General features: G+C 43.6%; 1 protein-coding gene and 2 long non-coding RNA genes across 7 annotated transcripts in view; 1 reads left to right on the top strand and 2 right to left on the bottom strand.

The window, feature by feature from the left end:
- bicra (BRD4 interacting chromatin remodeling complex associated protein) overlaps positions 1–22,909 on the bottom strand; it is a 120,240-nt gene that overhangs the window by 36,054 nt on the left and 61,277 nt on the right. For all 4 annotated transcript variants that reach the window (XM_052470141.1, XM_052470037.1, XM_052470068.1 and 1 more), the window contains one exon: positions 16,470–17,030. In XM_052470141.1, coding sequence (XP_052326101.1) covers positions 16,470–17,030 — 561 coding nt within the window. The remainder of the gene's footprint in view (positions 1–16,469; positions 17,031–22,909) is intronic.
- LOC127909340 (uncharacterized) lies at positions 3,408–15,960 on the top strand. Of its 2 annotated transcripts, XR_008070880.1 has the most exons (10): positions 3,408–3,577; positions 4,901–5,052; positions 5,129–5,546; positions 5,927–6,040; positions 6,231–6,344; positions 7,478–7,553; positions 8,010–8,199; positions 10,837–10,912; positions 12,680–12,755; positions 15,106–15,960. It is a non-coding gene; the product is annotated as an uncharacterized LOC127909340 (long non-coding RNA). The 2 variants fall into 2 exon arrangements; XR_008070878.1 differs by lacking the exons at positions 7,478–7,553; positions 8,010–8,199; positions 10,837–10,912; positions 12,680–12,755 and having other exon boundaries at positions 6,231–6,952; positions 15,221–15,960.
- On the bottom strand, positions 7,282–8,092 carry LOC127909353 (uncharacterized). Its single transcript, XR_008070901.1, has 3 exons — positions 7,983–8,092; positions 7,679–7,792; positions 7,282–7,298 (listed from the first exon to the last, which is right to left on the bottom strand). It is a non-coding gene; the product is annotated as an uncharacterized LOC127909353 (long non-coding RNA).

The raw sequence follows: 22,909 nt of genomic DNA on the forward strand, positions 1-22,909 counted from the left end.
AGCATTTCACTGTGAGGTCTACTACACCTGTAAGGTCTACTACACCTGTTGGGTCTACTACACCTGTTGTATTCAGCATTTCACTGTGAGGTCTACTACACCTGTTGTATTCAGCATTTCACTGTAAGGTCTACTACACCTGTTGTATTCAGCATTTCACTGTGAGGTCTACTACACCTGTTGTATTCAGCATTTCACTGTGAGGTCTACTACACCTGTTGTATTCAGCATTTCACTGTGAGGTCTACTACACCTGTTGGGTCTACTACACCTGTTGGGTCTACTACACCTGTTGGGTCTACTACACCTGTAAGGTCTACTACACCTGTTGGGTCTACTACACCTGTTGGGTCTACTACACCTGTTGGGTCTACTACACCTGTTGGGTCTACTACACCTGTAAGGTCTACTACACCTGTTGGGTCTACTACACCTGTTGGGTCTACTACACCTGTTGTATTCAGCATTTCACTGTGAGGTCTACTACACCTGTTGTATTCAGCATTTCACTGTAAGGTCTACTACACCTGTTGTATTCAGCATTTCACTGTGAGGTCTACTACACCTGTTGTATTCAGCATTTCACTGTGAGGTCTACTACACCTGTTGTATTCAGCATTTCACTGTGAGGTCTACTACACCTGTTGTATTCAGCATTTCACTGTAAGGTCTACTACACCTGTTGTATTCAGCATTTCACTGTGAGGTCTACTACACCTGTTGTATTCAGCATTTCACTGTGAGGTCTACTACACCTGTTGTATTCAGCATTTCACTGTGAGGTCTACTACACCTGTTGTATTCAGCATTTCACTGTGAGGTCTACTACACCTGTTGTATTCAGCATTTCACTGTGAGGTCTACTACACCTGTTGTATTCAGCATTTCACTGTAAGGTCTACTACACCTGTTGTATTCAGCATTTCACTGTGAGGTCTACTACACCTGTTGTATTCAGCATTTCACTGTGAGGTCTACTACACCTGTTGTATTCAGCATTTCACTGTGAGGTCTACTACACCTGTTGTATTCAGCATTTCACTGTAAGGTCTACTACACCTGTTGTATTCATCATTTCACTGTGAGGTCTACTACACCTGTTGTATTCAGCATTTCACTGTGAGGTCTACTACACCTGTTGCATTCAGCATTTCACTGTGAGGTCTACCTACACCTGCATTTCACTGTGAGGTCTACTACACCTGTTGTATTCAGCATTTCACTGTGAGGTCTACTACACCTGTTGTATTCAGCATTTCACTGTGAGGTCTACCTACACCTGTTGTATTCAGCATTTCACTGTGAGGTCTACCTACACCTGTTGTATTCAGCATTTCACAGTGAGGTCTACTACACATGTTGTATTCAGCATTTCACTGTGAGGTCTACTACACCTGTTGTATTCAGCATTTCACTGTGAGGTCTACTACACATGTTGTATTCAGCATTTCACTGTGAGGTCTACTACACCTGTTGTATTCAGCATTTCACTGTGAGGTCCACTACACCTGTTGTATTCAGCATTTCACTGCAAGGTCTACTACACCTGTTGTATTCAGCATTTCACTGCGAGGTCTACTACACCTGTTGTATTCAGCATTTCACTGTGAGGTCTACTACACCTGTTGTATTCAGCATTTCACTGTAAAGTCTAATAGACCTGTTGTATTCAGCATTTCACTGTAAGGTCTACTACACCTGTTGTATTCAGCATTTCACTGTGAGGTCTACTACACCTGTTGTATTCAGCATTTCACTGTAAGGTCTACTACACCTGTTGTATTCAGCATTTCACTGTAAAGTCTACTAGACCTGTTGTATTCAGCATTTCACTGTAAGGTCTACTACACCTGTTGTATTCAGCATTTCACTGCAAGGTCTACTACACCTGTTGTATTCAGCATTTCACTGTGAGGTCTACTACACCTGTTGTATTCAGCATTTCACTGTAAGGTCTACTACACCTGTTGTATTCAGCATTTCACTGTGAGGTCTACTACACCTGTTGTATTCAGCATTTCACTGTAAGGTCTACTACACCTGTTGTATTCAGCATTTCACTGTAAAGTCTACTAGACCTGTTGTATTCAGCATTTCACTGTGAGGTCTACTACACCTGTTGGGTCTACTACACCTGTAAGGTCTACTACACCTGTAAGGTCTACTACACCTGTTGGGTCTACTACACCTGTTGGGTCTACTACACCTGTTGGGTCTACTACACCTGTTGGGTCTACTACACCTGTTGGGTCTACTACACCTGTAAGGTCTACTACACCTGTTGGGTCTACTACACCTGTTGGGTCTACTACACCTGTTGTATTCAGCATTTCACTGTGAGGTCTACTACACCTGTTGTATTCAGCATTTCACTGTAAGGTCTACTACACCTGTTGTATTCAGCATTTCACTGTGAGGTCTACTACACCTGTTGTATTCAGCATTTCACTGTGAGGTCTACAACACCTGTTGTATTCAGCATTTCACTGTGAGGTCTACTACACCTGTTGTATTCAGCATTTCACTGTAAGGTCTACTACACCTGTTGTATTCAGCATTTCACTGTGAGGTCTACTACACCTGTTGTATTCAGCATTTCACTGTGAGGTCTACTACACCTGTTGTATTCAGCATTTCACTGTGAGGTCTACTACACCTGTTGTATTCAGCATTTCACTGTAAGGTCTACTACACCTGTTGTATTCATCATTTCACTGTGAGGTCTACTACACCTGTTGTATTCAGAATTTCACTGTGAGGTCTACTACACCTGTTGCATTCAGCATTTCACTGTGAGGTCTACCTACACCTGCATTTCACTGTGAGGTCTACTACACCTGTTGTATTCAGCATTTCACTGTGAGGTCTACTACACCTGTTGTATTCAGCATTTCACTGTGAGGTCTACTACACCTGTTGTATTCAGCATTTCACTGTGAGGTCTACTACACCTGTTGTATTCAGCATTTCACTGTAAGGTCTACTAGACCTGTTGTATTCAGCATTTCACTGTGAGGTCTACTACACCTGTTGTATTCAGCATTTCACTGTGAGGTCTACTACACCTGTTGTATTCAGCATTTCACTGTAAGGTCTACTACACCTGTTGTATTCATCATTTCACTGTGAGGTCTACTACACCTGTTGCATTCAGCATTTCACTGTGAGGTCTACCTACACCTGCATTTCACTGTAAGGTCTACTACACCTGTTGTATTCATCATTTCACTGTGAGGTCTACTACACCTGTTGTATTCAGCATTTCACTGTAAGGTCTACTACACCTGTTGTATTCATCATTTCACTGTGAGGTCTACTACACCTGTTGTATTCAGCATTTCACTGTGAGGTCTACTACACCTGTTGCATTCAGCATTTCACTGTGAGGTCTACTACACATGTTGTATTCAGCATTTCACTGTGAGGTCTACTACACCTGTTGTATTCAGCATTTCACTGTGAGGTCTACTACACATGTTGTATTCAGCATTTCACTGTGAGGTCTACTACACCTGTTGTATTCAGCATTTCACTGTGAGGTCTACTACACCTGTTGTATTCAGCATTTCACTGCAAGGTCTACTACACCTGTTGTATTCAGCATTTCACTGTGAGGTCTACTACACCTGTTGTATTCAGCATTTCACTGTGAGGTCTACTACACCTGTTGTATTCAGCATTTCACTGTAAAGTCTACTAGACCTATTGTATTCAGCATTTCACTGTAAGGTCTACTACACCTGTTGTATTCAGCATTTCACTGTGAGGTCTACTACACCTGTTGTATTCAGCATTTCACTGTAAGGTCTACTACACCTGTTGTATTCAGCATTTCACTGCAAGGTCTACTACACCTGTTGTATTCAGCATTTCACTGTAAGGTCTACTACACCTGTTGTATTCAGCATTTCACTGTGAGGTCTACTACACCTGTTGTATTCAGCATTTCACTGTAAGGTCTACCACACCTGTTGTATTCAGCATTTCACTGTAAGGTCTACTACACCTGTTGTATTCAGCATTTCACTGTAAGGTCTACTACACCTGTTGTATTCAGCATTTCACTGTGAGGTCTACTACACCTGTTGTATTCAGCATTTCACTGTAAGGTCTACTACACCTGTTGTATTCAGCATTTCACTGTGAGGTCTACTACACCTGTTGTATTCAGCATTTCACTGTGAGGTCTACTACACCTGTTGTATTCAGCATTTCACTGTGAGGTCTACTACACCTGTTGTATTCAGCATTTCACTGTAAGGTCTACTACACCTGTTGTATTCAGCATTTCACTGTGAGGTCTACTACACCTGTTGTATTCAGCATTTCACTGTGAGGTCTACTACACCTGTTGTATTCAGCATTTCACTGTGAGGTCTACTACACCTGTTGTATTCAGCATTTCACTTTAAGGTCTACTACACCTGTTGTATTCATCATTTCACTGTGAGGTCTACTACACCTGTTGCATTCAGCATTTCACTGCAAGGTCTACTACACCTGTTGTATTCAGCATTTCACTGTAAGGTCTACTACACCTGTTGTATTCAGCATTTCACTGTGAGGTCTACTACACCTGTTGCATTCAGCATTTCACTGTGAGGTCTACCTACACCTGCATTTCACTGTGAGGTCTACTACACCTGTTGTATTCAGCATTTCACTGTGAGGTCTACTACACCTGTTGCATTCAGCATTTCACTGTGAGGTCTACCTACACCTGTTGTATTCAGCATTTCACTGTGAGGTCTACCTACACCTGTTGTATTCAGCATTTCACTGTGAGGTCCACTACACATGTTGTATTCAGCATTTCACTGTGAGGTCTACTACACATGTTGTATTCAGCATTTCACTGTGAGGTCTACTACACATGTTGTATTCAGCATTTCACTGTGAGGTCTACTACACCTGTTGTATTCAGCATTTCACTGTGAGGTCTACTACACCTGTTGTATTCAGCATTTCACTGCAAGGTCTACTACACCTGTTGTATTCAGCATTTCACTGCGAGGTCTACTACACCTGTTGTATTCAGCATTTCACTGTGAGGTCTACTACACCTGTTGTATTCAGCATTTCACTGTAAAGTCTAATAGACCTGTTGTATTCAGCATTTCACTGTAAGGTCTACTACACCTGTTGTATTCAGCATTTCACTGTGAGGTCTACTACACCTGTTGTATTCAGCATTTCACTGTAAGGTCTACTACACCTGTTGTATTCAGCATTTCACTGTAAGGTCTACTACACCTGTTGTATTCAGCATTTCACTGTGAGGTCTACTACACCTTTTGTATTCAGCATTTCACTGTAAGGTCTACTACACCTGTTGTATTCAGCATTTCACTGTGAGGTCTACTACACCTTTTGTATTCAGCATTTCACTGTAAGGTCTACTACACCTGTTGTATTCAGCATTTCACTGTAAGGTCTACTACACCTGTTGTATTCAGCATTTCACTGTAAAGTCTACTAGACCTGTTGTATTCAGCATTTCACTGTAAGGTCTACTACACCTGTTGTATTCAGCATTTCACTGCAAGGTCTACTACACCTGTTGTATTCAGCATTTCACTGTGAGGTCTACTACACCTGTTGTATTCAGCATTTCACTGTAAGGTCTACTACACCTGTTGTATTCAGCATTTCACTGTGAGGTCTACTACACCTGTTGTATTCAGCATTTCACTGTAAGGTCTACTACACCTGTTGTATTCAGCATTTCACTGTAAAGTCTACTAGACCTGTTGTATTCAGCATTTCACTGTGAGGTCTACTACACCTGTTGCATTCAGCATTTCACTGTGAGGTCTACTACACATGTTGTATTCAGCATTTCACTGTGAGGTCTACTACACCTGTTGTATTCAGCATTTCACTGTGAGGTCTACTACACATGTTGTATTCAGCATTTCACTGTGAGGTCTACTACACCTGTTGTATTCAGCATTTCACTGTGAGGTCTACTACACCTGTTGTATTCAGCATTTCACTGCAAGGTCTACTACACCTGTTGTATTCAGCATTTCACTGTGAGGTCTACTACACCTGTTGTATTCAGCATTTCACTGTGAGGTCTACTACACCTGTTGTATTCAGCATTTCACTGTAAAGTCTACTAGACCTATTGTATTCAGCATTTCACTGTAAGGTCTACTACACCTGTTGTATTCAGCATTTCACTGTGAGGTCTACTACACCTGTTGTATTCAGCATTTCACTGTAAGGTCTACTACACCTGTTGTATTCAGCATTTCACTGCAAGGTCTACTACACCTGTTGTATTCAGCATTTCACTGTAAGGTCTACTACACCTGTTGTATTCAGCATTTCACTGTAAGGTCTACTACACCTGTTGTATTCAGCATTTCACTGTAAGGTCTACCACACCTGTTGTATTCAGCATTTCACTGTAAGGTCTACTACACCTGTTGTATTCAGCATTTCACTGTAAGGTCTACTACACCTGTTGTATTCAGCATTTCACTGTGAGGTCTACTACACCTGTTGTATTCAGCATTTCACTGTAAGGTCTACTACACCTGTTGTATTCAGCATTTCACTGTAAGGTCTACTACACCTGTTGTATTCAGCATTTCACTGTGAGGTCTACTACACCTGTTGTATTCAGCATTTCACTGTAAGGTCTACTACACCTGTTGTATTCAGCATTTCACTGTGAGGTCTACTACACCTGTTGTATTCAGCATTTCACTGTGAGGTCTACAACACCTGTTGTATTCAGCATTTCACTGTGAGGTCTACTACACCTGTTGTATTCAGCATTTCACTGTAAGGTCTACTACACCTGTTGTATTCAGCATTTCACTGTGAGGTCTACTACACCTGTTGTATTCAGCATTTCACTGTGAGGTCTACTACACCTGTTGTATTCAGCATTTCACTGTGAGGTCTACTACACCTGTTGTATTCAGCATTTCACTTTAAGGTCTACTACACCTGTTGTATTCATCATTTCACTGTGAGGTCTACTACACCTGTTGCATTCAGCATTTCACTGCAAGGTCTACTACACCTGTTGTATTCAGCATTTCACTGTAAGGTCTACTACACCTGTTGTATTCAGCATTTCACTGTGAGGTCTACTACACCTGTTGCATTCAGCATTTCACTGTGAGGTCTACCTACACCTGCATTTCACTGTGAGGTCTACTACACCTGTTGTATTCAGCATTTCACTGTGAGGTCTACTACACCTGTTGCATTCAGCATTTCACTGTGAGGTCTACCTACACCTGTTGTATTCAGCATTTCACTGTGAGGTCTACCTACACCTGTTGTATTCAGCATTTCACTGTGAGGTCCACTACACATGTTGTATTCAGCATTTCACTGTGAGGTCTACTACACATGTTGTATTCAGCATTTCACTGTGAGGTCTACTACACATGTTGTATTCAGCATTTCACTGTGAGGTCTACTACACCTGTTGTATTCAGCATTTCACTGTGAGGTCTACTACACCTGTTGTATTCAGCATTTCACTGCAAGGTCTACTACACCTGTTGTATTCAGCATTTCACTGTGAGGTCTACTACACCTGTTGTATTCAGCATTTCACTGTGAGGTCTACTACACCTGTTGTATTCAGCATTTCACTGTAAAGTCTAATAGACCTGTTGTATTCAGCATTTCACTGTAAGGTCTACTACACCTGTTGTATTCAGCATTTCACTGTGAGGTCTACTACACCTGTTGTATTCAGCATTTCACTGTAAGGTCTACTACACCTGTTGTATTCAGCATTTCACTGCAAGGTCTACTACACCTGTTGTATTCAGCATTTCACTGTAAGGTCTACTACACCTGTTGTATTCAGCATTTCACTGTGAGGTCTACTACACCTTTTGTATTCAGCATTTCACTGTAAGGTCTACTACACCTGTTGTATTCAGCATTTCACTGTAAGGTCTACTACACCTGTTGTATTCAGCATTTCACTGTAAAGTCTACTAGACCTGTTGTATTCAGCATTTCACTGTAAGGTCTACTACACCTGTTGTATTCAGCATTTCACTGCAAGGTCTACTACACCTGTTGTATTCAGCATTTCACTGTGAGGTCTACTACACCTGTTGTATTCAGCATTTCACTGTAAGGTCTACTACACCTGTTGTATTCAGCATTTCACTGTGAGGTCTACTACACCTGTTGTATTCAGCATTTCACTGTAAGGTCTACTACACCTGTTGTATTCAGCATTTCACTGTAAAGTCTACTAGACCTGTTGTATTCAGCATTTCACTGTAAGGTCTACTACACCTGTTGTATTCAGCATTTCACTGTGAGGTCTACTACACCTGTTGTATTCAGCATTTCACTGTAAGGTCTACTACACCTGTTGTATTCAGCATTTCACTGTAAGGTCTACTACACCTGTTGTATTCAGCATTTCACTGTGAGGTCTACTACACCTGTTGGGTCTACTACACCTGTTGTATTCAGCATTTCACTGTGAGGTCTACTACACCTGTTGGGTCTACTACACCTGTAAGGTCTACTACACCTGTAAGGTCTACTACACCTGTAAGGTCTACTACACCTGTTGGGTCAACTACACCTGTTGGGTCTACTACACCTGTTGGGTCTACTACACCTGTTGGGTCTACTACACCTGTTGGGTCTACTACACCTGTAAGGTCTACTACACCTGTTGGGTCTACTACACCTGTTGGGTCTACTACACCTGTTGGGTCTACTACACCTGTTGTATTCAGCATTTCACTGTGAGGTCTACTACACCTGTTGGGTCTACTACACCTGTAAGGTCTACTACACCTGTAAGGTCTACTACACCTGTAAGGTCTACTACACCTGTTGGGTCAACTACACCTGTTGGGTCTACTACACCTGTTGGGTCTACTACACCTGTTGGGTCTACTACACCTGTTGGGTCTACTACACCTGTTGGGTCTACTACACCTGTTGGGTCTACTACACCTGTTGTATTCAGCATTTCACTGTGAGGTCTACTACACCTGTTGTATTCAGCATTTCACTGTAAGGTCTACTACACCTGTTGTATTCAGCATTTCACTGTGAGGTCTACTACACCTGTTGTATTCAGCATTTCACTGTGAGGTCTACTACACCTGTTGTATTCAGCATTTCACTGTGAGGTCTACTACACCTGTTGTATTCAGCATTTCACTGTGAGGTCTACTACACCTGTTTTATTCAGCATTTCACTGTGAGGTCTACTACACCTGTTTTATTCAGCATTTCACTGTGAGGTCTACTACACCTGTTGCATTCAGCATTTCACTGTGAGGTCTACCTACACCTGCATTTCACTGTGAGGTCTACTACACCTGTTGTATTCAGCATTTCACTGTGAGGTCTACTAGACCTGTTGTATTTAGCATTTCACTGTAAGGTCTACTACACCTGTTGTATTCAGCATTTCACTGTGAGGTCTACCTACACCTGTTGTATTCAGCATTTCACTGTGCGGTCTACTACACATGTTGTATTCAGCATTTCACTGTGAGGTCTACTACACCTGTTGTATTCAGCATTTCACTGTGAGGTCTACTACACATGTTGTATTCAGCATTTCACTGTGAGGTCTACTACACCTGTTGTATTCAGCATTTCACTGTGAGGTCTACTACACCTGTTGTATTCAGCATTTCACTGCAAGGTCTACTACACCTGTTGTATTCAGCATTTCACTGTGAGGTCTACTACACCTGTTGTATTCAGCATTTCACTGTAAAGTCTACTAGACCTATTGTATTCAGCATTTCACTGTAAGGTCTACTACACCTGTTGTATTCAGCATTTCACTGTAAGGTCTACTACACCTGTTGTATTCAGCATTTCACTGTAAGGTCTACTACACCTGTTGTATTCAGCATTTCACTGTAAGGTCTACTACACCTGTTGTATTCAGCATTTCACTGTAAGGTCTACTACACCTGTTGTATTCAGCATTTCACTGTGAGGTCTACTACACCTGTTGTATTCAGCATTTCACTGTAAGGTCTACCACACCTGTTGTATTCAGCATTTCACTGTAAGGTCTACTACACCTGTTGTATTCAGCATTTCACTGTGAGGTCTACTACACCTGTTGTATTCAGCATTTCACTGTAAGGTCTACTACACCTGTTGTATTCAGCATTTCACTGTGAGGTCTACTACACCTGTTGTATTCAGCATTTCACTGTGAGGTCTACAACACCTGTTGTATTCAGCATTTCACTGTGAGGTCTACTACACCTGTTGTATTCAGCATTTCACTGTAAGGTCTACTACACCTGTTGTATTCAGCATTTCACTGTGAGGTCTACTACACCTGTTGTATTCAGCATTTCACTGTGAGGTCTACTACACCTGTTGTATTCAGCATTTCACTGTGAGGTCTACTACACCTGTTGTATTCAGCATTTCACTGTGAGGTCTACTACACCTGTTGTATTCAGCATTTCACTGTAAGGTCTACTACACCTGTTGTATTCAGCATTTCACTGTGAGGTCTACTACACCTGTTTTATTCAGCATTTCACTGTGAGGTCTACTACACCTGTTGCATTCAGCATTTCACTGTGAGGTCTACCTACACCTGCATTTCACTGTGAGGTCTACTACACCTGTTGTATTCAGCATTTCACTGTGAGGTCTACTACACCTGTTGTATTCAGCATTTCACTGTGAGGTCTACTACACCTGTTGTATTCAGCATTTCACTGTAAGGTCTACTACACCTGTTGTATTCAGCATTTCACTGTAAGGTCTACTACACCTGTTGTATTCAGCATTTCACTGTAAGGTCTACTACACCTGTTGTATTCAGCATTTCACTGTGAGGTCTACTACACCTGTTGTATTCATCATTTCACTGTGAGGTCTACTACACCTGTTGTATTCAGCATTTCACTGTAAGGTCTACTACACCTGTTGTATTCAGCATTTCACTGTAAGGTCTACTACACCTGTTGTATTCATCATTTCACTGTGAGGTCTACTACACCTGTTGTATTCAGCATTTCACTGTGAGGTCTACTACACCTGTTGTATTCAGCATTTCACTGCAAGGTCTACTACACCTGTTGTATTCAGCATTTCACTGCCAGGTCTACCTACACCTGTTGTATTCAGCATTTCACTGTAAGGTCTAGTACACCTGTTGTATTCAGCATTTCACTGTGAGGTCGACTACACCTGTTGTATTCAGCATTTCACTGCCAGGTCTACTACACCTGTTGTATTCAGCATTTCACTGCCAGGTCTACTACACCTGTTGTATTCAGCATTTCACTGTGAGGTCTACTACACCTGTTGTATTCAGCATTTCACTGTGAGGTCTACTACACCTGTTGTATTCAGCATTTCACTGTGAGGTCTACTACACCTGTTGTATTCAGCATTTCACTGTGAGGTCTACTACACCTGTTGTATTCAGCATTTCACTGTGAGGTCTACTACACCTGTTGTATTCAGCATTTCACTGTGAGGTCTACTACACCTGTTGTATTCAGCATTTCACTGTGAGGTCTACTACACCTGTTGTATTCAGCATTTCACTGTAAGGTCTACTACACCTGTTGTATTCAGCATTTCACTGTAAGGTCTACTACACCTGTTGTATTCATCATTTCACTGTGAGGTCTACTACACCTGTTGTATTCAGCATTTCACTGTGAGGTCTACTACACCTGTTGTATTCAGCATTTCACTGTGAGGTCTACTACACCTGTTGTATTCAGCATTTCACTGTGAGGTCTACTACACCTGTTGTATTCAGCATTTCACTGTGAGGTCTACTACACCTGTTGTATTCAGCATTTCACTGTGAGGTCTACTACACCTGTTGTATTCAGCATTTCACTGTAAGGTCTACTACACCTGTTGTATTCAGCATTTCACTGTGAGGTCTACTACACCTGTTGTATTCAGCATTTCACTGTAAGGTCTACTACACCTGTTGGGTCTACTACACCTGTTGTATTCAGCATTTCACTGTAAGGTCTACTACACCTGTTGTATTAATCATTTCACTGTAAGGTCTACTACACCTGTTGTATTCAGCATTTCACTGTGAGGTCTACTACACCTGTTGTATTCAGCATTTCACTGTGAGGTCTACTACACCTGTTGTATTCAACATTTCACTGTAAGGTCTACTACACCTGTTGTATTCAACATTTCACTGTAAGGTCTACTACACCTGTTGTATTCAGCATTTCACTGTAAGGTCTACTACACCTGTTGTATTCAGCATTTCACTGTGAGGTCTACTACACCTGTTGTATTCAGCATTTCACTGTGAGGTCTACTACACCTGTTGTATTCAGCATTTCACTGTAAGGTCTACTACACCTGTTGTATTCAGCATTTCACTGTGAGGTCTACTACACCTGTTGTATTCGGCATTTCACTGTGAGGTCTACTACACCTGTTGTATTCAGCATTTCACTGTAAGGTCTACTACGCCTGTTGTATTCAGCATTTCACTGTGAGGTCTACTACACCTGTTGTATTCAGCATTTCACTGTGAGGTCTACTACACCTGTTGTATTCAGCATTTCACTGTGAGGTCTACTACACCTGTTGTATTCAGCATTTCACTGTGAGGTCTACTACACCTGTTGTATTCAGCATTTCACTGTGAGGTCTACTACACCTGTTGTATTCAGCATTTCACTGTGAGGTCTACTACACCTGTTGTATTCAGCATTTCACTGTGAGGTCTACTACACCTGTTGTATTCATCATTTCACTGTGAGGTCTACTACACCTGTTGTATTCAGCATTTCACTGTGAGGTCTACTACACCTGTTGTATTCATCATTTCACTGTAAGGTCTACTACACCTGTTGTATTCATCATTTCACTGTGAGGTCTACTACACCTGTTGTATTCAGCATTTCACTGTGAGGTCTACTACACCTGTTGTATTCAGCATTTCACTGTGAGGTCTACTACACCTGTTGTATTCAGCATTTCACTGTGAGGTCTACGACACCTGTTGTATTCAGCATTTCACTGTGAGATCTACTACACCTGTTGTATTCAGCATTTCACTGTGAGGTCTACTACACCTGTTGTATTCAGCATTTCACTGTGAGGTCTACTACACCTGTTTTATTCAGCATTTCACTGTGAGGTCTACTACACCTGTTTTATTCAGCATTTCACTGTGAGGTCTACTACACCTGTTGCATTCAGCATTTCACTGTGAGGTCTACCTACACCTGCATTTCACTGTGAGGTCTACTACACCTGTTGTATTCAGCATTTCACTGTGAGGTCTACTAGACCTGTTGTATTTAGCATTTCACTGTAAGGTCTACTACACATGTTGTATTCAGCATTTCACTGTAAGGTCTACTACACCTGTTGTATTCAGCATTTCACTGTAAGGTCTACTACACCTGTTGTATTCAGCATTTCACTGTGAGGTCTACTACACCTGTTGTATTCAGCATATCACTGTGAGGTCTACTACACCTGTTGTATTCAGCATATCACTGTGAGGTCTACTACACATGTTGTATTCAGCATTTCACTGTGAGGTCTACTACACCTGTTGTATTCAGCATTTCACTGTAAGGTCTACTACACCTGTTGTATTCAGCATTTCACTGTAAGGTCTACTACACCTGTTGTATTCAACATTTCACTGTGAGGTCTACTACACCTGTTGTATTCAGCATTTCACTGTGAGGTCTACTGCACCTGTTGTATTCAGCATTTCACTGTGAGGTCTACTACACCTGTTGTATTCAGCATTTCACTGTGAGGTCTACTACACCTGTTGTATTCAGCATTTCACTGTGAGGTCTACTACACCTGTTGTATTCAGCATTTCACTTTAAGGTCTACTACACCTGTTGTATTCAGCATTTCACTGTAAGGTCTACTATACCTGTTGTATTCAGCATTTCACTGTGAGGTCTACTACACCTGTTGTATTCAGCATTTCACTGTGAGGTCTACCTACACCTGTTGTATTCAGCATTTCACTGTGAGGTCTACTACACCTGTTGTATTCAGCATTTCACTGTAAGGTCTACTACACCTGTTGTATTCAGCATTTCACTGTAAGGTCTACTACACCTGTTGTATTCATCATTTCACTGTGAGGTCTACTACACCTGTTGTATTCAGCATTTCACTGTGAGGTCTACTACACCTGTTGTATTCAGCATTTCACTGTAAGGTCTACTACACCTGTTGTATTCAACATTTCACTGTGAGGTCTACTACACCTGTTGTATTCAGCATTTCACTGTGAGGTCTACTGCACCTGTTGTATTCAGCATTTCACTGTGAGGTCTACCTACACCTGTTGTATTCAGCATTTCACTGTGAGGTCTACTACACCTGTTGTATTCAGCATTTCACTGTAAGGTCTACTACACCTGTTGTATTCAGCATTTCACTGTAAGGTCTACTACACCTGTTGTATTCAACATTTCACTGTGAGGTCTACTACACCTGTTGTATTCAGCATTTCACTGTGAGGTCTACTGCACCTGTTGTATTCAGCATTTCACTGTGAGGTCTACTACACCTGTTGTATTCAGCATTTCACTGTGAGGTCTACTACACCTGTTGTATTCAGCATTTCACTGTGAGGTCTACTACACCTGTTGTATTCAGCATTTCACTTTAAGGTCTACTACACCTGTTGTATTCAGCATTTCACTGTAAGGTCTACTATACCTGTTGTATTCAGCATTTCACTGTGAGGTCTACTACACCTGTTGTATTCAGCATTTCACTGTGAGGTCTACCTACACCTGTTGTATTCAGCATTTCACTGTGAGGTCTACTACACCTGTTGTATTCAGCATTTCACTGTAAGGTCTACTACACCTGTTGTATTCAGCATTTCACTGTAAGGTCTACTACACCTGTTGTATTCAGCATTTCACTGTAAGGTCTACTACACCTGTTGTATTCAGCATTTCACTGTGAGGTCTACTACACCTGTTGTATTCGGCATTTCACTGTGAGGTCTACTACACCTGTTGTATTCAGCATTTCACTTTAAGGTCTACTACACCTGTTGTATTCAGCATTTCACTGTAAGGTCTACTATACCTGTTGTATTCAGCATTTCACTGTGAGGTCTACTACACCTGTTGTATTCAGCATTTCACTGTGAGGTCTACCTACACCTGTTGTATTCAGCATTTCACTGTAAGGTCTACTACACCTGTTGTATTCAACATTTCACTGTAAGGTCTACTACACCTGTTGTATTCAGCATTTCACTGTAAGGTCTACTACACCTGTTGTATTCAGCATTTCACTGTAAGGTCTACTACACCTGTTGTATTCAACATTTCACTGTGAGGTCTACTACACCTGTTGTATTCAGCATTTCACTGTGAGGTCTACTACACCTGTTGTATTCAGCATTTCACTGTGAGGTCTACTACACCTGTTGTATTCAGCATTTCACTGTGAGGTCTACTACACCTGTTGTATTCAGCATTTCACTGTGAGGTCTACTACACCTGTTGTATTCAGCATTTCACTGTAAGGTCTACTACACCTGTTGTATTCAGCATTTCACTGTAAGGTCTACTACACCTGTTGTATTCAGCATTTCACTGTAAGGTCTACTACACCTGTTGTATTCAGCATTTCACTGTAAGGTCTACTACACCTGTTGTATTCAGCATTTCACTGTAAGGTCTACTACACCTGTTGTATTCAGCATTTCACTGTGAGGTCTACTACACCTGTTGTATTCAGCATTTCACTGTAAGGTCTACTACACCTGTTGTATTCAGCATTTCACTGTAAGGTCTACTACACCTGTTGTATTCAGCATTTCACTGTAAGGTCTACTACACCTGTTGTATTCAACATTTCACTGTAAGGTCTACTACACCTGTTGTATTCAGCATTTCACTGTAAGGTCTACTACACCTGTTGTATTCAACATTTCACTGTAAGGTCTACTACACCTGTTGTATTCAGCATTTCACTGTAAAGTCTACTAGACCTGTTGTATTCAGCATTTCACTGTAAGGTCTACTACACCTGTTGTATTCAGCATTTCACTGTAAGGTCTACTACACCTGTTGTATTCAGCATTTCACTGTGAGGTCTACTACACCTGTTGTATTCAGCATTTCACTGTAAGGTCTACCTACACCTGTTGTATTCAGCATTTCACTGTAAGGTCTACTACACCTGTTGTATTCAGCATTTCACTGTGAGGTCTACTACACCTGTTGTATTCAGCATTTCACTGTAAGGTCTACTACACCTGTTGTATTCAGCATTTCACTGTGAGGTCTACTACACCTGTTGTATTCAGCATTTCACTGTGAGGTCTACTACACCTGTTGTATTCAGCATTTCACTGTTGTATTTGGCGCATGTGACAAATAAACTGTGATTTGATAAGATGTGATAACTTAACAACCAATCAAAACATCCGAGCAGCGAGATAAGTGTTAGGGTGTGTCACTTCAGACCTGCTGTTGTTTCTGTTGTGGAGAGGGCTGATTGATGGGCTGATTGATGGGCTGAGCGATGGGCTGAGCGATGGGCTGAGCGATGGGCTGAGCGATGGGCTGAGCGATGGGCTGAGCCTGGGTCTTCACCACTCCGCCGCCGGGGGCCCCCACCTCGGGCACCGTAAATTGGAACCCTGCAGGAGGGCCCTGGAGAGTCTGGGAGGGTTTGGGGGAGCAGGTGGGAGGGGGGACGTCAGGTTGGTAGGGAGCAGGCTGGGAGGGGGGCCGGGACTGGATGTGCATCTGTTGTTGTTGTTGTTGTTGTTGTTGTGCAGGCTGGGGGGAGCCCGGGATCTGGTTGTGGATAATGAACATTGGGGGAAGAGATGAGGGGGTGCAGGAGCGGACAGGGGTCTGTGGCTGGGAGGGGGTGCGGGACTGGCCATGGTGGTGGGGGGACTGCAGGGGGAAGGGGGAGGGCTGAGGGCTGTCCGACAGAGGGGGAGCAGTGTGGGAGGCCAGGGGCTGGGAGGGGGACAGGCTCTGGAGCTTCAACTGCTGTCCAGCCGCCTGGGGCATCTAGGGTTAGAGGTCAAAACAGACAGGAAACACATAAGACACAGAGGCTCCAAATAATACCAGACTTTAAGAAAATAAAACATGTGAAAACAGCATTATAACATCATCAAGGAGGAGCAGGGAGGAGCAGAGAGGAGCAGGGAGGAGCAGAGAGGAGCAGAGAGGAGCAGAGGAGGAGCAGAGAGGAGCAGGGAGGAGCAGGGAGGAGCAGAGAGGAGCAGAGAGGAGCCGAGGAGGAGCAGGGAGGAGCAGAGGAGGAGCGGAGAGGAGCAGAGGAGGAGCAGGGAGGAGCAGAGGAGGAGCAGGGGAGGAGCAGAGAGGAGCAGGGGAGGAGCAGAGGAGGAGCAGGGGAGGAGCAGAGAGGAGCAGAGGAGGAGCAGAGGAGGAGCAGGGGAGGAGCGGAGAGGAGCAGAGAGGAGCAGGGAGGAGCAGGGAGGAGCGGAGAGGAGCAGAGGAGGAGCAGGGAGGAGCAAGGGAGGAGCAGAGAGGAGCAGAGAGGAGCAGAGAGGAGCAGAGGAGGAGCAGAGGAGGAGCAGAGAGGAGCGAGGAGGAGCGAGGAGGAGCAGAGAGGAGCAGGGAGGAGCGGAGAGGAGCAGAGAGGAGCAGAGGATGAGCAGAGGATGAGCAGGGAGGAGCAGAGGAGGAGCGGAGAGGAGCAGAGGAGGAGGAGAGAGGAGCAGAGGAGCAGAGAGGAGCAGAGGAGCAGAGGAGGAGGAGAGAGGAGCAGAGGAGGAGCAGGGAGGAGCAGAGAGGAGCAGAGGAGGAGCAGAGAGGAGCAGAGGAGGAGCAGGGAGGAGCAGAGGAGGAGCAGAGAAGGAGCAGAGAGGAGCAGAGAAGGAGCAGAGAGGAGCAGAGGAGGCGCAGAGAGGAGCAGAGGAGGAGCAGGGAGGAGCAGAGAGGAGGAGAGAGGAGCAGAGGAGGAGCAGGGAGGAGCGGAGAGGAGCAGGGAGGAGCAGAGGAGGAGCAGAGGAGGAGCAGGGAGGAGCGGAGAGGAGCGGAGAGGAGCAGGGAGGAGCAGAGGAGGAGCAGAGGAGGAGCAGGGAGGAGCAGGGAGGAGCAGGGAGGAGCAGAGAGGAGCAGGGAGGAGCAGGGAGGAGCGAAGAGGAGCAGGGAGGAGCGAGGAGGAGAGCAGAGGAGGAGGAGAGAGAGGACAGAAAGGAGGAGGAGAGCACGAGAGAGGAGGAGGAGAGAGGACCGAAAGGAGGAGGAGAGCAGGAGAGAGGAGGAGAGAGAGGAGGAGAGGACAAGCAGATACAGGACAGCAGGCAGAGAGCAGCAGTCAATGTGGAGGCTAAATGGGACAGCATGATGACACACATGATCAACTTTCAGAGAGAACAGGTTGCGAGGACCACACAGAGACACAAGCACCCTGCTGGTCAGTTTCTACAGGAAAACTAGTGTTATACTACTGCCCGTGGAAAAGAACAAGTCCACCCTCCAACCTGAAACACAACACGATGAGAAAGACAAAACGGTGTAGCATTCTGCCTGGCCTGCGAGAGACAGTTGAAAGGAGGAGAGATGATCTTATGCTGAGGGGAACCGGTGGACGCGGGTTCTGGGAAGGTTTAAGCCAAGGGTTTCTGGGAAAAGAAAGGGGGGGAGGGCATCTAGGTTTGGGGCAAAACCCAGTTGTTGCATGAGAGGGGTAGAGAGACTATAGCAAAGGGGGGGTATCACAGTCACTGTAGTCAACAGAGGAGCAAGGAGCCGTAGGAGGGGAGAGGAGCAAGGAGCCGTAGGAGGGGAGAGGAGCAGGGAGCCATAGGAGGGGAGAGGAGCAAGGAGCCGTAGGAGGGGAGAGGAGCAAGGAGCCGTAGGAGGGTAGAGGAGCAAGGAGCCGTAGGAGGGTAGAGGAGCAAGGAGCCGTAGGAGGGGAGAGGAGCAGGGAGCCGTAGGAGGGAGAGGAGCAGGGAGCCGTAGGAGGGGAGAGGAGCAAGGAGCCGTAGGAGGGGAGAGGAGCAAGGAGCCGTAGGAGGGGAGAGGAGCAGGGAGCCGTAGGAGGGGAGAGGAGCAGGGAGCCGTAGGAGGGGAGAGGAGCAAGGAGCCGTAGGAGGGGAGAGGAGCAAGGAGCCGTAGGAGGGGAGAGGAGCAGGGAGCCGTAGGAGGGGAGAGGAGCAGGGAGCCGTAGGAGGGGAGAGGAGCAGGGAGCCGTAGGAGGGGAGAGGAGCAGGGAGCCGTAGGAGGGGAGAGGAGCAAGGAGCCGTAGGAGGGAGAGGAGCAAGGAGCCGTAGGAGGGGAGAGGAGCAAGGAGCCGTAGGAGGGGAGAGGAGCAAGGAGCCGTAGGAGGGGAGAGGAGCAAGGAGCCGTAGGAGGGGAGAGGAGCAGGGAGCCGTAGGAGGGGAGAGGAGCAAGGAGCCGAGATATGACAGGTCTTGTATGATGAGATATGACAGGTCTAGTATGATGAGATATGACAGGTCTAGTATGATGAGATATGACAGGTCTAGTATGATGAGATATGACAGGTCTAGTATGATGAGATATGACAGGTCTAGTATGATGAGATATGACAGGTCTAGTATGATGAGATATGACAGGTCTAGTATGATGAGATATGACAGGTCTAGTATGATGAGATATGACAGGTCTAGTATGATGAGATATGACAGGTCTTGTATGATGAGATATGACAGGTCTAGTATGATGAGATATGACAGGTCTTGTATGATGAGATATGACAGGTCTAGTATGATGAGATATGACAGGTCTAGTATGATGAGATATGACAGGTCTGGTATGATGAGATATGACAGGTCTGGTATGATGAGATATGACAGGTCTTGTATGATGAGATATGACAGGTCTTGTATGATGAGATATGACAGGTCTAGTATGATGAGATATGACAGGTCTGGTATGATGAGATATGACAGGTCTGGTATGATGAGATATGACAGGTCTTGTATGATGAGATATGACAGGTCTTGTATGATGAGATATGACAGGTCTAGTATGATGAGATATGACAGGTCTAGTATGATGAGATATGACAGGTCTAGTATGATGAGATATGACAGGTCTAGTATGATGAGATATGACAGGTCTAGTATGATGAGATATGACAGGTCTTGTATGATGAGATATGACAGGTCTAGTATGATGAGATATGACAGGTCTTGTATGATGAGATATGACAGGTCTAGTATGATGAGATATGACAGGTCTAGTATGATGAGATATAACAGGTCTAGTATGATGAGATATGACAGGTCTAGTATGATGAGATATGACAGGTCTAGTATGATGAGATATGACAGGTCTAGTATGATGAGATATGACAGGTCTAGTATGATGAGATATGACAGGTCTAGTATGATGAGATATGACAGGTCTAGTATGATGAGATATGACAGGTCTTGTATGATGAGATATGACAGGTCTAGTATGATGAGATATGACAGGTCTAGTATGATGAGATATGACAGGTCTAGTATGATGAGATATGACAGGTCTAGTATGATGAGATATGACAGGTCTAGTATGATGAGATATGACAGGTCTGGTATGATGAGATATGACAGGTCTGGTATGATGAGATATGACAGGTCTGGTATGATGAGATATGACAGGTCTGGTATGATGAGATATGACAGGTCTGGTATGATGAGATATGACAGGTCTGGTATGATGAGATATGACAGGTCTGGTATGATGAGACATGACAGGTCTTGTATGATGAGACATGACAGGTCTAGTATGATGAGATATGACAGGTCTAGTATGATGAGATATGACAGGTCTGGTATGATGAGATATGACAGGTCTGGTATGATGAGATATGACAGGTCTGGTATGATGAGATATGACAGGTCTGGTATGATGAGATATGACAGGTCTGGTATGATGAGATATGACAGGTCTGGTATGATGAGATATGACAGGTCTGGTATGATGAGATATGACAGGTCTGGTATGATGAGATATGACAGGTCTGGTATGATGAGATATGACAGGTCTGGTATGATGAGATATGACAGGTCTGGTATGATGAGATATGACAGGTCTGGTATGATGAGATATGACAGGTCTGGTATGATGAGATATGACAGGTCTGGTATGATGAGATATGACAGGTCTCGTATGATGAGATATGACAGGTCTAGTATGATGAGATATGACAGGTCTAATATGATGAGATATGACAGGTCTAGTATGATGAGATATGACAGGTCTGGTATGATGAGATATGACAGGTCTGGTATGATGAGATATGACAGGTCTGGTATGATGAGATATGACAGGTCTGGTATGATGAGATATGACAGGTCTAGTATGATGAGATATGACAGGTCTAGTATGATGAGATATGACAGGTCTAGTATGATGAGATATGACAGGTCTAGTATGATGAGATATGACAGGTCTAGTATGATGAGATATGACAGGTCTTGTATGATGAGATATGACAGGTCTTGTATGATGAGATATGACAGGTCTTGTATGATGAGATATGACAGGTCTTGTATGATGAGATATGACAGGTCTTGTATGATGAGATATGACAGGTCTTGTATGATGAGATATGACAGGTCTAGTATGATGAGATATGACAGGTCTAGTATGATGAGATATGACAGGTCTAGTATGATGAGATATGACAGGTCTAGTATGATGAGATATGACAGGTCTGGTATGATGAGATATGACAGGTCTGGTATGATGAGATATGACAGGTCTGGTATGATGAGATATGACAGGTCTGGTATGATGAGATATGACAGGTCTGGTATGATGAGATATGACAGGTCTCGTATGATGAGATATGACAGGTCTAGTATGATGAGATATGACAGGTCTAATATGATGAGATATGACAGGTCTAGTATGATGAGATATGACAGGTCTGGTATGATGAGATATGACAGGTCTGGTATGATGAGATATGACAGGTCTGGTATGATGAGATATGACAGGTCTGGTATGATGAGATATGACAGGTCTGGTATGATGAGATATGACAGGTCTGGTATGATGAGATATGACAGGTCTAGTATGATGAGATATGACAGGTCTAGTATGATGAGATATGACAGGTCTGGTATGATGAGATATGACAGGTCTGGTATGATGAGATATGACAGGTCTGGTATGATGAGATATGACAGGTCTGGTATGATGAGATATGACAGGTCTGGTATGATGAGATATGACAGGTCTAGTATGATGAGATATGACAGGTCTAGTATGATGAGATATGACAGGTCTAGTATGATGAGATATGACAGGTCTAGTATGATGAGATATGACAGGTCTAGTATGATGAGATATGACAGGTCTAGTATGATGAGATATGACAGGTCTAGTATGATGAGATATGACAGGTCTAGTATGATGAGATATGACAGGTCTAGTATGATGAGATATGACAGGTCTAGTATGATGAGATATGACAGGTCTAGTATGATGAGATATGACAGGTCTAGTATGATGAGATATGACAGGTCTAGTATGATGAGATATGACAGGTCTAGTATGATGAGATATGACAGGTCTGGTATGATGAGATATGACAGGTCTGGTATGATGAGATATGACAGGTCTGGTATGATGAGATATGACAGGTCTGGTATGATGAGATATGACAGGTCTGGTATGATGAGATATGACAGGTCTGGTATGATGAGATATGACAGGTCTTGTATGATGAGATATGACAGGTCTTGTATGATGAGATATGACAGGTCTAGTATGATGAGATATGACAGGTCTAGTATGATGAGATATGACAGGTCTAGTATGATGAGATATGACAGGTCTTGTATGATGAGATATGACAGGTCTTGTATGATGAGATATGACAGGTCTTGTATGATGAGATATGACAGGTCTTGTATGATGAGATATGACAGGTCTAGTATGATGAGATATGACAG

Source organism: Oncorhynchus keta, chromosome 1, assembly GCF_023373465.1.
Source record: "Oncorhynchus keta strain PuntledgeMale-10-30-2019 chromosome 1, Oket_V2, whole genome shotgun sequence".
Classification (NCBI taxonomy): domain Eukaryota; kingdom Metazoa; phylum Chordata; class Actinopteri; order Salmoniformes; family Salmonidae; genus Oncorhynchus; species Oncorhynchus keta.